This window comes from Ammodytes marinus (assembly GCF_949987685.1).
Source record: "Ammodytes marinus genome assembly, chromosome: 10".
NCBI lineage: Eukaryota > Metazoa > Chordata > Actinopteri > Uranoscopiformes > Ammodytidae > Ammodytes > Ammodytes marinus.
The window spans coordinates 14,846,139-14,861,917 of record NC_137214.1 but is presented as its reverse complement, the minus strand read 5'-3'; the positions used below and the strand labels follow the sequence as shown (position 1 = coordinate 14,861,917).

Below are 15,779 nucleotides of genomic sequence, written 5' to 3'. Positions count from 1 at the left end.
GTGTGTGTGTGTGTGTGTGTGTGTGTGTGTGTGTGTGTGTGTGTGTGTGTGTCAGTGGCAGTGGCTCAGAGGCTGGTGGGGGGTTAGTTTGAGTTTCAAAGACCCTGCTTGTTCGCCCATATTTCACACCACGGTGACATCTTAAAGCCTAGACAGGCCTGGTTGCTTCGCCCTCTCTTTCACTTTCTGAGAGAAAAAAAGGGGGATTGGGGATGTGAGGGAGGCGGGGGAACCGAAATATATGCAAATGGTCCCCCAGAGGGGATACGAATTTTATGGGTTTAGAATTTAGTTCAGCCAACCTGAATAATCAAATGTGGGAACAAAACAAAAAAAAACGAGCCAACCCCACACCACCCAACCACCCACCCATCTGACCAACATCCCACCACTACAACTCTGTATACCTCCAGCTTCAACCCCCAGCTCAGGCCTCATCTCTGTTCCCTCCTGCCAGGTCCGCACATAAGAGAGAGCTCGCAACGTCCAAACTCTTATTAGGAACTCCTTACGGGGCAAGGGAAGGGAAGAGAGATTGAAGGGGGGTGGGGGGAAAGGAGAAGAGGGGGGCTCGTGTACCTGATCAGGCAGAACTGCTGGCTCCTGATTACGACACCATTTTCTCAGCATGGCTTCCTCCGCCTCATCCATGCTCCTGTGAATATGGAGGCACAGGGCCAGCCAATCCCCTCGGCGCTCCCTCTCATCTAATGGCAGAATTAAGACCGTTTAGAGTGATTTCCTCTGCCTTCATGGTCACACTCTAAAAGAGCGGAATCTTTTTTTCCCCCCTTTGCGCCGATTTACAATGTGGGGGGCCTGGCATGCAACGGGCGAGAAAAAAAGTTCTACATGACTGAACATAACATTACAACAGGTGGGGAATGAACAGAGACCCAGCAGAACACGGCTGAGAACAATCTCACTTGTCCTATATATTCTGGCTACAGTGAAGTCCTATTGCAGTTCGGTGGAGACATTTTATACACGTGGGTTTTGTGAGTAAACAACCAGCTTTTCCTGGGGAACCACAATCATAAGCCATGAGTCCGAATATTTCCTGCACCATCGCTTGACTATAAATGGTAAATGTATTTTGTATGGTTGGTTTGCTTATAATGAACCTGATGTGTCTGCTCAGTTATTCAAATTGAGGAAAAGATCCTCCCAGCAAGGCTGAGGTTGGACTGATTTAGAAAGGTTCACATTTGCATTGTGTTCATTATGGAAATAAATTGCTGCTGTTATTCAGTAGTAAAATAAGTACTCAGAGGTAGCCATTCAGTTGTCTAAAGCCTTTGTTACAAGTAAAAGTAATGCATTCAAAAAATGTATAAGTAAGGAAAATAAAAATATCAGAATCAAAATGTATCTTATTGCTCATTATGCAGAATTGTTGGATTCTGAATTGCATTTTAGAATTTTAGAATACATTTTGATGAATAACATTTTTATTTTGAAAACCTATTCACTCTACAACTTCTTAAAGTTCACTATTGTTAATAATACATAATAACTAACTATAATTGTTATTTATAGTTAGAATATTTTAAAGGTGCCTTGTCAAAAAGATTGAAACAATGCACATCTTTCTGATATGTATGGTTTGGTATGGTAGTGTTTGTGTTGCATACATCCCTAGTTATCCCTAATTGGAAGTAAAGCACGCCATGGGTTCAAAGCTGATCATGTGTCAGATCAAACTGATTCGTAATGACACAAACCCAAACAGGGGCGTAAATCTGGACGCAAATCTGCTTAAACTCACTCCTTCTATGTCAAACTTCATTATATCGAGCCCATCGCGCCCGGGCAATATGGCATTGCACCATATCAGACATCCACATCAGTTTGAACCTGTTGCTTTTGTGTTTGGCCGTACTTAATGATTCCCCCCGCTTTTCCCTCCAGCCTTCAAGTAGACAAATCCTTCTTCAGCTTTATTGCCCAGACTCAAGGGTTGCAGGTGCACAGGCCACAAAAGGGGGAGAAAGGGGTGGCTGGGTGTGGGGGGGTTGTAAGGGTGGAGGAGGGGATGGGAAAAGAGAATGGTCAGTCCGGAGATAAGAGAGGAAGGAAAAGAGCCCCCCCAACCTAGTTTAACCTCTACACTCACCCGTCCTATACCCCTCACCCCAGCCTACACACACTGCAAAAATGACATGTTTTGCCCAACTGCTCGGCCACAAGTGACGGGAGCACACACTGCAAGTGGTGCTGCCTGGTGCTACCTTTACTGAGGATCTGTGGCAGGGGAGACGGTGGGGGGGGGGGGGGTGCAGGCGTGGCACAGTGGCCATGTGGCGGGAGTGGCCCCTTTTATTCTAAAGCAGTAGAGGAGCAGTAATGAGTATGAGCTACATCTGTGCCCACTGAGGCTTGCCCTGTACCTTTGCCCTGCAGAGGCCCCTCAACCTCTTCTCACCATGCTGCCCTCCCGTTTCCGGAAGCCTCCTCTATACTGCCACTGAAAGCTAAAGAGTGTCCCAACAGTTTGTTATTGGTAATCTCTCTGAGACCACCAGTAGAGATGATGTTCCGACAATGAAGCATCAAATGTTAATTGAATATCAAAAAAATATATTCTTAAGATATTTGCTGTAAGCCATGCATTTCATTACACTCTGACTCTATACATTTCACTTTCTGGAACGGTATTACCCATGTGAGAAATGTAATACTCTGCTACTCAAAAAACACAGTTTTTGTGCAAGATCAGACACTCACTCTAGCACATATTCAATGATACTTCCTCCAATGTCTTGTCTTGTCAAATAAACATTCAAAAACCTGAAGATGCTTAGTTTACAAAAGAAGATGCAGCAATTCCTCACATTGGACGAGATGTAATTTTTGCCTAACTTGACAATCAATTATTCTGTCGCCAAATCATTCTCCGTCAAGTCACTTTATCATGTGAAAACAAAAGTGAATTGACTGTTTTACAGGTATCTGCTCCAGTTTACCACAGCTAGTGTGTGAAATTCAAGTTGTAATGATGTGGGTCAGTGATGTGAAAAGAAAAAAGTAAAACGTTGAAGTGAAGATTCTGCCTTGGAGCCTATATGAGATATAATTATGAATGTATGGGGGTATATCTATCATTTAGATCAGCATATATTGTATGTATGTATTTGTAGAATAATTCTTGTACTTGGATGGTGTTTATGAGTTTCATTAGTGTGTCTATTCAGTGTCAGTACCTTGGATTTCTTTGGCGATACTTGAGCAAGAAATGCTAACATTAGTAGGAACCCGAAGTTTGATAATTAAAAGGGGGGTAGTACAAATAAAAACAGCTTCATCTCCAATTAGGATGTCAGATTAGAGGTGTTGTTTGTGGTTTACATGAGTCAGGTTAAGAGAAGACCTGTACGGGACACACTATGTCCCGTACAGGAGTACATGAGTCACAGGTTGAACTGACGCCAGTGAAGAAATTCCCTAAAATGTACACTTAGTGTTGTGGGTCCAAGTGTCTGGCAGCCCAACCCTGTCAAATAAAGCCACGTGAGCTACATTCTATACACACATAACATGCTAGTAAACAACATCTCTCTCACTCTCTGCCACACATTAACACACAATTTAAACACACAAACATGCCTATGCTGCTGGAGCTGCTGCACTAACACACCCTCTGGGACAGGAATAACAGGCCACTCCAGAGCATTAGAACCTCTGAGACACAGTGGCACCATACGAGCATGATGACTCTTTAACGTCTGCGTATCTCCATCCCTAATCCTCTGCGCTTCACCGTCGGCTACTGTTTACACCAAGCGCAAGTCAAGAGCGAGAGCTGAAGACGGACTTTTCTTAACTTTGAATGGCCAAAGTCCACTAGAAAGCCATTGAAGGAAAGCCCTCTAGTAGTGTAGAGGGAGGCCTCATATTGAATACGGATTGAAATTTACATGACAACTTAGGAAAAATGCTTTTTTATTACTCATTCATCCCCTAAATCACTTGGCTCCCCTGCTTCTTTCCTCTTTGCCTGAGCTATTAAATCACCATCTTGACCCTGCGACCTGGGGCCGCGGCCATAAAGAGCCCCCTGTGGGTCAGAGGCCTGATTGTTACATTTGAATATGAAATGGACTTGGCTGGGCCTGGAAACAGCCCCACGCACTGAGACACAGGCCCACCCCCAGGAGAGAGGCCTGCCTCAGCGGCCCCGGGGCCCCAAAAAGGCTCCCCTCTGCTCTCAGCCAGGATTTACTTGGACTTGAGAAGGAGCGAGAAGAAGGCAGTGAGACAGAGACAGAGAGAGAGAGAGAGAGAGAGAGAGAGAGAGAGAGAGAGAGAGGGCTGAAGTCAGGGGGTTTGGAAGGGTGAGGGTGACGGAGGGAAGCCGAGCAAGGGGTTGAGCGAGAGTGAGGGAGAGGAGAAAGAGAGAAGGCAGACATTTGAATAAGACAAGAAGCGATTGGTGTTTGCATGACAAAGGAGCCCGCCATCTACCCTGATTGGTGTCACAGTGCGGCACTAAAGCCATGCAGTCCCCCCACCCCACCCCACACCCACTCTCCCCGGGGTGGGGTGATGTGAGGAGCACCGGCATGTTTATGCATCCTAGGTGTGATATTAGGGAGGGTAAGCGGGGGGCCCAGTCGTCAAGTTTCGGGTGAAGAAGTTTGTGCGCATATTCGTAAAAAAGGAGGAAAAGTTTGCATTATTCCGAAGGTAAATTTGCTATTTTAAGTGAGGATCAAGTCTGAAATTTTACTTTTTTCTCTTTAAAGACTCTTCTTGTAACTCTTAAGCCAGCTTTAGATGCCTTAATGGCAGAACCATCAATGGTTAAATCCAAATCATATTTTTGGGCCTTCTTCTCTATGGTGAAATTACTTCAACAAAGCCAAAAAACATGAGCATGCAGACAGTTTAGCCAGATGATCTTAATAACTTACAATTGGGAAAAATAAAATAAAAAGTACAAAATACCAATGTACGATCAAAACTTGGCACGCAAACAATGCACTTAATATGGTCAATTAAAGTTGAACCAGGAGTTCAGTTTGTAAACTTTGATATATGTTCACTAAAGTCAACATTTCTGTTCATTTATTCTTTTTTTTATAAGTTTGGGTAAACTGGGAGTTTGTTTTCAACACATGACTCTTTTATTATTACTAATAGAAAACATCCGAAGCTATGAATATAAGCCAAACAACGGCATTATCCTCTAAAACTGTCTGATCTTAATTTGTTTTCAAATGTCATACAACTACGAGAGCTGCTCCGGAGGAAAACGTTTTTTTACATTGACGGCCAGTATACGGCATGTGTTTATCTTTCTCTCTCCACCTTGTTCCTGAGAGTAAATACTGGCATGCTGCCTAGCCACCAACCTGAACTCCCCAAAGCCTCGTAATTATTCCAGGGAAGTGTGAAGCCCAGCACCCTCACGCTCCCCTGCTGGGCTGTCAGTGCAGGCCTCAGCTATACTGCAGGTGCACCTCTGACACCACACAATCCAGACCATCCATCTCTCTCCCGTTACCCCTCCTTCAGCTTAACGTTTGATGGGGAACAATGACGACACAAGAGCAGTGATGAGAGAGGATCACATGAGTATAGCCAAATCCAGCGGTTATGAAGGAGGAGGGGGGGGGGGGGATTTCACAGATCAATACGTTTGGACAATTTGTTTACAATCCCCATTATTGCAGCCGGTCCCTTGGGGAGTAAGGTGTATATATGCATAAACATTTATGTATTTTAGATATGGCAGATTAGCCGGGAGAGGTGGTCCACTGTGAAAGCTCCTAAAGTGCAAGAAGAAAAAAGTACCACAGGGGGTCAAAGAAAGGAGGGATGAGGATGAGGGGAAGCGCGAGTGAGAGTTAGCGAGGTCACATGCTCTCACACACACACCCACACACAGACAGTGTACACACACACACACACACACACACACACACACACACACACACACACACACACACACACACACACACACACACACACACACACACACTAACCCCCTGCAGACAAAGCCTCCACAGGCTCATCTGGGCAGTGCTGCTGCCCCTCAGGGACACACCTCCAAGAGAGATGGCCTGACTAACTCTCCATGGCAACTAATCAATAAGTGACAGAGTCAGTCAGGACTGACCCGCCGCTGAGTGTGTTCCACCTCCCCCCATGTTCCCAGGGTTACACTCCCATAAACCACACACACACACACACAGGGCTACAATAAATGCCAAATTGCCCCCCACCTGACCAGTGCCCCTAAGAAAAATAAATCTTTGCTCACAATTTGGTAGTGTCTAGAAATATGCATAAGTGTTGATGTTTTTTTTAGTGTGTGTGGGTGTGTGTATGGAGGGGGCACACGTGGCTTTACAGGTTACTGAATGAACACAGCTCCTGACAATAGCGATATGATCAGAGGGCCTCTGATGGAGCAGAGTCACAGCACCACCCATTGTGTATCTGTCAATCTGTGTTCCTTCTCACTGTCCTCGACAAACACTAATCAATATATGTGGCCTAGATGAGAGGCCTAATCTTCCCCCTTGTCGCCCCGTTAAGTCCTTCTCCCCCCTCCCAGACTCTTGCATTGTCTTGCAGCAATCCCATACTCTCTTAGCTGTCCCTAGGCGTAGTACATACAGTACACATATACACTTGGCCCCATTTTTTCAGGCCTCCAAGATAGGTCAGAAGTGGGGTCATGGAGTCCAGTTTGGCGAATTCAAAGCAACGCTACATGCTCCAGTGTTTATAGACAAAGTGATGTGCGCTACAGAAAAGGGACCAGCTGCGACAGACACACTTTTACACACTGGAAGAGTCTCGCTCGGTGTCTGAGCTTTCCTTAATGCACAACCCTTTGTAAGTAATTGCCCCTACAGGTTATTCAGGAAGAGGCCTCTTAATTCAGCCGCAATACTTAGTTGCATGCTTGTGTACTTGTGTGTGTGTGTGTGTGAGTCTGTGCGTGTGTTGGTGTGGTTTTACACATCTTCCTCCAACCACAATTGCAAGCAAAAACAAGTTCAAGTAAACCCCGGTAGTGCTTAGTCAAAAGTATCCGAAAACTCTCTAAACATACAAACCGCGACGGCAGAAAAACAGAATCCTCCCATTTCAGCTGTTCGTGTGATTTGTGTTTGTTTTGTTTGGGACAAAAGAGGCGGTAATCCAGTCTCATATTTGACGCGTCTCATATTCACACACACCTGCTGGGACAAAGTAAACACACCTTCAGAGCGAGACACCTTAATGGATGACCCTCGCATTAAAAACTTAAGTCAGGATAAACCCTAAAGCAGCCTTGTTGACATGATATGGTAAAGAGACATGCCCATTCAAGACGTGACGGATGGGCCCTCGCCACATCACAGCACACTACATGTGTACAGTGTACACAGCCTGTACATAGGTCAAACAATAGCATGTTTGGTTGATTGAATTCATTTAAAGGGTTTGACTTGGACTTATTTGCAGCATGCTATGGAACACAGGTGTCAGGTGTTTTTGGAACAAATCCTTCAACAGAGATCCCTCCTGTATCAGAACAAAGCCGAAGCATTGGCTAATGGAGGAAAAACAAAGCTATCACACATAATCTTACTTTAAACTTCAAGTGTAAGTTTGCGCCCTCTTTTAATTTCTTCATATACCTCACCCTATAGCAGCTTGGGCGCCTGAGAGTCTATAAGCCCTTAATTCAACTAATTTACTTTCCACTGACATAAACACAACTTACTCGCTTCTGGGCGGATGCAGTATCTTGAGTGGCGGCATGCTTTCCTTTGAAGCGTTTCCCACTCAGCATTCCTTGCGGTTGTGTAAGGCACGGCGATCCAACCACAGCTATCATTAATGAGAAATTTGCTCCACTGAAACAAGTCTGTCAGTGCTCATATATGTTCAGGCAAGGAGAAGAAAATTGGGGATGTGCTTAAGTGTATATACCTCGCTCTCTTTCACAAGATTGGTCAAATGTGATTTTTCTAGTGTCTCCGGTGAGTGCCGTCAGTGAATGAGTGAGTGAATAAATGAATTGAGAGGGGATTGAGAGGATGGTGCGCAGGAGAAGGGATGTCTCTCAGTGGGTCAGCCCAAAAGCCCTGACCCCAGGAGGATTTGATGCCATTTTCCCACGCAGGGAGTCAACCTGAGAGGAGCTCGTTAACAACATCTGCCCCAGTTCAGGGAGATTAACCCCCACCCCCAACCCCCGCACCTCTACACACTCACTCACACACACACACACACACACACACACACAGATGCACACCGCTCTGCTGTCAATCTCAGTACCTCACATGAGTCCCATAGCGCTCATGGATAGGCCTGCCTGAGCTGGACAGGCCACTCCAGGCCCCTGCGGGCTCAGACCAAAAGGGCCTCCCTGGAGATCCCAGCCACAGCAGATCAATACAGTCTGACTCCGTCATAAGTGACGTCCCAAAACACACTCAAACTATGTGGCTGGGTGATTTCTGAACCGTACATCAGAGGAGGTTCCAGATTTGGGTTAGAGATTACGTGGAAGGCTTGAGAGTATGTCGAGGTGTGTTCCTGCTGGAAGTTGCCCAGCCAGTCGAGCAGGCAAATTAGTGATGTCACCAACGTCAGACTGTTTTCCACTCATCACGCTGACGTAAAAAGAGACACTCAAAATACACCACCGCTTTTAGCACCTTGTTCACAAATACTCCCACAAGACATGCAACTGGCGGGGCATGTTCTGACATAATGTGAAATGAAAAAAAAAAACAGGCACGACTGAAACATGGCCTGTAGCACTGCCGCTGTTAAGCCGGAGCCTTGCATATACGCTGCGTACATACACACGCACACAGACACACAGACACACACACACACACACACACACACACACACACACACACACACACACACACACACACATATATTTAGGTGTGCATAGACACACAGTGGCAGAATCCACTGGGAATCCACTGAATCCATGTTCTACAGGGATATAATTAGGTTAGTTTTTGGAGAGGGGGTTAAACAAACAGGGGCTGTGAGGTCATAGGCAGATGGAAGTGGGATATGCCTGCACTTGCTGAGTGGGCACAGAGCTCCACATGACAGGAGGGAGAGAGAGAGGGGGGGGAGAGGGAGAGGCCCTGCGGGTGCTCGGCAGGGGGAGAGGGGGGGGGGGGGGTGGGTGGCTGGGGGGGGGGGGGGGGGTGGCTGGGGGGAGCCCAACTCGGATGGCCTCACTGCCAGAACATTCAAACATGATCGATAAACAATGGCACAGTCCAGCCGCACACCTTTCCCTCAGAACACAGATTTCCACTCCTAAATCATTAGGCTTTGACAGTTTTGAGCCAATCCCTGCGATCACATAGAGCTTTACTGGAGACATATTTCACTCGACTGACAAGTTAAAACGTTTGCATCAGTGGCTATGAGCAGAAAGTTCAACATTTTGGCTGAAAGATAACCCACAACTTAAGTGTGTATCAAAGGAGTTGTGCAGGTGAAAGCTATCCTAAAGTTGCATAACTTTTCATGTTTGATAAATGACTTAAAACCCATCACTCTGTCCAGCCCACAGCAAACAACTCTGACAGGAAAAGAGAAAAGCTGCTTAATTACAAAAAAATTAGTTGGAAAGTGTGATTTGGTGACGGGTGGCCGCTGGCACGCTAGAATGACTTAAGACCCCATCAGTGAATGCAGGGAGGTCTGGATAATCTTTCCCTCCACAAAAGGTGCGCATAGGGCTAATCCAGGCCGCTGCGCTGAGCTGTGGATCAAGTCCTACAGGGAGTGTGGGAAGGCCAGCAGGACCGCCACTGCTTCGGCCCCTCTTGGTGGCCAAGAGCTTATTTATCCTGAGGTATACACTGCCAGGTCCATTCAACCACACACACACCTCTGCATTATTAGTGTCAACCACGGTGAGTGTGTTGTTGAGGTTAGGTTAGGTTTATAAATGTGAAGCTATTTCAGTATATCATTTGTTGGGGAAGGCAAATCCACTATTACGTTTATTGAGCAATCACTGATTTCTAATAGAACAGAAAGGTGGATGGATTATTATAACAGTGCCCCAGAGATTCCGAAAAGTTCCAAATGTAAATGACACCTGAAGTTCCTCTGTGCATATCTGAAGGGAAATGAAAGAATAAATCCCATGTCAACGTGCAAAATGTTAAACTTAATAAAATGATCCCCAATTAACTTAAGTCATCTTTAACATTATTTTCATTTCCTAACAAACAGTCACAAATATACAAACACACACATCAACATTGAAATTATAGTAAATTTATGAAACCAGTCACAGACGGCATCTCTGATTTATCACGGGCCACAGTGTACTTAAATGTATTACTTTAGGTTTATACCACTTTTATATTTGAAATGATCTGACAATAATTCCATTGCTTTAAGTGTTATTTGTTTAGGTTCCCAAATTTGTTTTTACATAATGGTAGAACTATTCCTACTGATTCTTTTGATAAAATATTAACAGGTCAAAACTGACTGAGGCAGTGACGACAACCTGTGGAATTAAATTCTTATCCTGTCTTCACCAAGTCAATACTGGAATACTGAAATAGGCAAGTAAACTGGATAGCTTTAAAAAGAAAAATCTATACAGCAAATTGACGAAGCAGAGTTTTATTTCGCAGACCAATTAAATTAAAGCAATAGAATGAAATTGACCCTTATTTGTTCAAATATCAGTTTAAAATCAGTCTGTGTTGTTTACCAGTTAGTTCAACAGGCCTTATAATTTTGTAGAGTTGTATTGTTAATTTTAAATGTAAGAGCCAGCATGTTTTTGCAAGTTGAGGAAAGCAAATTATTATTTTTCACCATTCCTTAAAAGGCTTGTAAAATAATTAGAACATACTATATTTATCTATGATATAGATCTAAAAAGGTATTACCAAGGTGAAAATATTCCTGTATCAGGAGTATCACTGAAAACAACAGATTGCCCTTAAGAGTTTAGTCACTTTTCAATCTGATGCTTCCCTGTGAAATAACTTTCACACCAGAGATTTTAAAAGAACCAAAGCCATAGAAAAAGACAAAGTCACAGGTCATGTTTTGTACAAATTTATTCAGCATTTAAGAATAGAGGATGATCTTAAAATATGTAGAAACGTCAGTTTAAATAAACATTTTCGTTCAGGATAATGAGTAAACATGACACTGTCAAAAACCATCAAAGAAAATAACGTTTTACAAAAAAAACTATTTTGAACATCTTTCACGTGACAAACATCGGGTTCACAAGCTAAAAACAAAAAATCTTACTATAAATAAAACCTGCGTTTGCGACCCGCACAGTCTTAACATTTCCTTTTAACCTAAAGGTCATGAGGGAGAGAGGGGAGAGAAAGAAAAAACAAGACTACATACATTTGGACAAACTCGAGACAACTGACAATTCTACAAATTAAGTGTAAACATTTATGATCCAACTTTTCCATCCAGCTTTTCTGAAATACACCAGCCTCTCTTAATGAGGCCACATGCCTTTTCGTAGAGAGAAAATATGGCATTAATTAAAATATAGAAGTCCAATTTCTTCTACACACACACACACATTGATTGCTTATACTTGTGATAAAAAGCTTCTTTGCAATGCAATTTACTCTGATGGGCTGAACGAACGCTCAGTTTCGGTCCATTATTTTAAAACTCGTTTTCAAATGGACAACTCAAAAAAATAAAACGATATCGAGATAAAATTGTTTCTTTTTGAACGAAACTGTTGAACGTTGTGTTTCTTTATAGCAACCAAAAAAGTTATTTTCAAGTATCCGAAGTACTTATTTTTTTTAAAGTCTTTTTCTTTTTTTTAAGTTGCTCTCAGATGTGGGTGAGAGGTAGAGTCCCATTGACGCCAGTCCCTGCGGTCTGATAATGCGGATGGACGCTGTGTAACCGGCTGTTCTGCAGGGAGGAATGCTCCGCGCTCTCACCGGGAGGCAGGTACATGCTTATCATGTCCCTCAGGTCCCCCAAACACGCGCGCTGAGAGTGGGAGGTGATGGCCGGTGGCGGTGAGCTGGGCTCCGTCTTACACCCCATGGAGCTCAGTCCCATGGCGCTGCCGGTCTGCTGCGTGTACGCCGCCGGGGACATGCTGTACGTGGACGCCGCGTTCATGTAGGACTGCGCCGAGGACATCATCGGGTACTGGAGGCCTGCCATCTCGTACCGGTGCATCTGCTGGATCTGGGGGCTGTTCATGCCGTGATGCTGCGGGTAGGACAGCTGGTCCTGCATGAGGGAGTAGGCACTGTTCGTCCAGCCGTTCATGTGCGCCGCGTAACCGTCCATCCTCTGCCCCACCGACACCGAGTTGCCGACGACATTGCCTCCCGGCGCCAAGAGCCCGCCGGGCAGAGAGTACTTGTCTTTCTTGAGCAAGGTCTTGGTCTTCCTGCGGGGACGGTATTTATAATCCGGGTGCTCCTTCATGTGCATTGCGCGCAGACGCTTGGCTTCGTCGATGAACGGCCTCTTCTCGGCGTCGGTCAGAAGTTTCCAGTCAGCGCCCAGCCGCTTGCTGATCTCGGAGTTGTGCATTTTGGGATTCTCCTGTGCCATCTTCCTCCGCTGTCCACGCGACCACACCATGAAGGCGTTCATCGGCCGCTTCACCCGCTCCGGGTCCGTGGCACTGTTGTTCTTGGAGCCTGGCGCAGAACCAGAGTTGGAATGCGGGAGAGGGCTCTTGAGCTCGGTTTCCATCATGTTATACATTCTTTCAGGCGACTTTTTAGTGATCACTCACTCACTCATAAAAATGAAAAAAAAAGTTCACAAAACAGCGCCAAAAGTCAAAGAGGTAGAGGTACTAACCAGTCTCATATAAGAAGACGGGAAAAAGTTGTGCCCAAACTGAGGCAAATGTGTCTGCAGGTGCTTCTGGTTCCTCTCAGCTCAAAGCAGCTCTGTCCCTCACGGCTCTCAAACAGAAGTCTGCAAACTTGTTCGCCGAGCTCATGTGTTAATAGGCCTAGTGGCCAGACCATGTGACGTAGATTGACAGCGTGACAATGAGGAGCAGGTGACCAATCAGCGCGCAGAAAATCGTGGAACCAACCGGAGCTGTGTTTTGGTTAGAGGAGGAGAGAGGGGTAATGTTTTAAAACTGCAGCGCAGCAAAACAACCTCAGCGCAAAATGTTACAGATTTACAAATATTTTTAATCCGAAAAATTAAAATGAGTGGTTAATGGAAAATACAGACGATTAGGCCTAAATTGCCGTATTGCTTTAGAAGCATTTTTCGGGGGGAAAAGTGCTTCCCAAAATAGAGTTCTTTTATGGTTTTGTTTGTTGTTTTGTTTGACTAGAGCATGCAAAAGAAGGTTGCACGGACTGTAGAATAAAGTTAGTTAGTGAGAGGGAACAAAGGTAAATGTAAATTAATAATTAGCCTAAAGAGCCGATTGCACACACAAACCTAAAATGAGTGAAAGTGATTCAAGTAAAAATTGGAATAGTAGAATAAAATGTGCCTATAGCAAAGAAAAGACTGTCTTGCATGTCTTTGTTGCTTTAATACCAATTTCACAAAATATATTTAGCTTACATAAAAACTGGCCGTGTCACTCATATGGGGGGTTCTGTGCTTTCAAACCACTAAACGAATTGATTTTTTATCTTATTTTTTACATTGATATCCTAATGTAATGTTAATTTGAATAAAATTACAAAGTAACAACAACTCCACTTGGATAAAACAAATAACGTTCAGATTAAAACATATATAAATGAAGACTCCCTCAGAGACAAATTAATGATCTAATTTCATCATCTAAATGAAGTGAATGGCACGTTATTCCGTGTGTTTCTGCGGCGTTGGAGGGCCCCCAATGCAAAACTTTAATGCATCAACGACCTCTTGTGGAGGAGACAGACTCGTCTCTTTAGTCCCAGAGGAGCAGAAGTTGCAGTGGGAGACTAGGCTCAGCTCGGTCATGTGAGTGAGTGAATGAGTGAGTCACTCGACCTAAAAACTTGTTTTCTCTGTGCGGTGTTAATGGTTATTAAAATGCTGTCCGTAAAGTGGTCTCCTTCCTTTGCATGTGTCTCCTTACAAACGAGCTGACACGCCGCTGAAACCAATCGCTCAGCTGGGGCAAACCTCACACCTGTTAATGATCGCGAGCGAATCGCCCATCGAAAACGACCATTAACACCTCATATATTGAGATGAGCTCCGCGTGAAGCGCTGTGATATGTGCATTTAGGCAAGGCGTTTCGCCTCCTGGAGCTTTATTTATGTATTTATTTTATCTAGTAACAGACAGAATGACCACTTTTTTTATATATAACAAATACATATGTAGGCTATATGCCCTTTATACTAAACGATGTATCGCCGTTGTGGAGAGCTGAGACTAGAGATAGCCTACAACAACTCAGATTCCATTATGAACATCGCCCACAACAACTCAGATTCGCCCATTTAGTTGAAAACACTGTATGAAGAGTTCTGATTTAAGGGTTTATTTAAGAGCTGCTTCTGCTAACTGACCAATGAATCGATCACATCTGCCAGTCAGTGTTGCCCTTGTCTAATCCCAAAAATAAACGAAAACTTCCCATTTGAACGTTAAATGTCAAAATCCAACCTTTCTAATGAAGGCTTATTGCATTAGGGATATGACATTTAGCCTTTTTCTGCAGCCACTATGGGCTATAGACATAAGTGTGGCCTATAAATGACTCAAAAACACGCACGGACACAAATAAGTCAATAATGTTTATGTCTTTTATATTTAGTCTACACGTAGACTATCAAAGAGCTGAAAGAGACCCGCTGTGTTATCTTATACAGGGAGGGAAAAGCCCAGTTGTAGTAAATCAGTGGTGAAAAAGAGACATCACTTCATGAATTTAATTTTCGCGTTCAATGGGGCGTTACAAACAGAGCAAGAGCAATAAAACTAACGTCCAATTAGCAGCCGTCTATTCTCAGGGAGCAGTTATTTGTTTATCTGGGCAGATCTCAATACTGATCCGCTTGTAATCTTCTTATGGAAATTGCCCGGTAGCAGAGGGAGAGAGAGCGAGAGAGAGAAAGAAAGAGAGAGAAAAGAAAAAACACACCAGGAGTAACCCGGAGTTGGGTAATGAGGGCCTCTGTGCAGCTAATTTCCTAATTAAGGAACGGAGGACCACCAGCACAGTCTGCTCCGATTCAGACTCAACAGGCCTGACAAACCCAAAGGGGCTCTCATCAGGGCGCGCGGCTGCAGGATCTCACTGTTGAAGGATGGGAAATATGTGGATGTCCCGATGAGAGGAAATAACCTGCATGCGATCAGCTCGAATCATATATAATTTGATGCTATTTCTATCTCTCATTTGTAATAGATGAATTGTTCATATATGGTGAAACACATTTTTCTCTAAGACATTTTCGAGGATAATTTAGTATTTTTCGTTACAATGATGATGTTTTGGGATTATTCAAAGAAAAATAATTGTTCAACTTTGACATCTTTGTTCACACAATATGTCTGGGGACTCACTTCGAAGGGATAACGGTTTGGGTTGAAAACAAAAGGGTATAGGCTTATAGTTCTGGCCTTTGGGCCAAGAAAGAGAAATGTAAGTTACATTTTCAAAGAGTTTTAACGGGAATTAGAAGCTATTCAGGTCGGCTAATTGACACAAAAACGCCATTAATCCCACCTTTAGAAAACCAGTTAGTTTCTCTGCGTGTCCGCATCATACAGCTTTACGGTCAGACTGTTTCAAAATCACTTGGGACAAAATGCGCTCAACTTTAATAATAGA

General features: G+C 44.0%; 1 protein-coding gene across 1 annotated transcript; it reads right to left on the bottom strand.

Annotated features, from left to right (window-relative positions):
* Window positions 1-11,054: 11,054 nt before the first annotated feature.
* sox3 (SRY-box transcription factor 3) lies at window positions 11,055-12,936 on the bottom strand. The gene has a single exon (XM_080035869.1). The coding sequence runs from the start codon at window positions 12,727-12,729 to the stop codon at window positions 11,830-11,832; it is 900 nt and encodes a 299-aa protein (XP_079891995.1). The 5' UTR covers window positions 12,730-12,936; the 3' UTR covers window positions 11,055-11,829.
* Between the last annotated feature and the right edge of the window lie 2,843 nt (window positions 12,937-15,779).

Coding starts and splice junctions, on each gene's coding strand:
- sox3 (XM_080035869.1), bottom strand. CDS start 12,729: ATGTATAACATGATGGAAACCGAGCTCAAGAGCCCTCTCCCGCATTCC.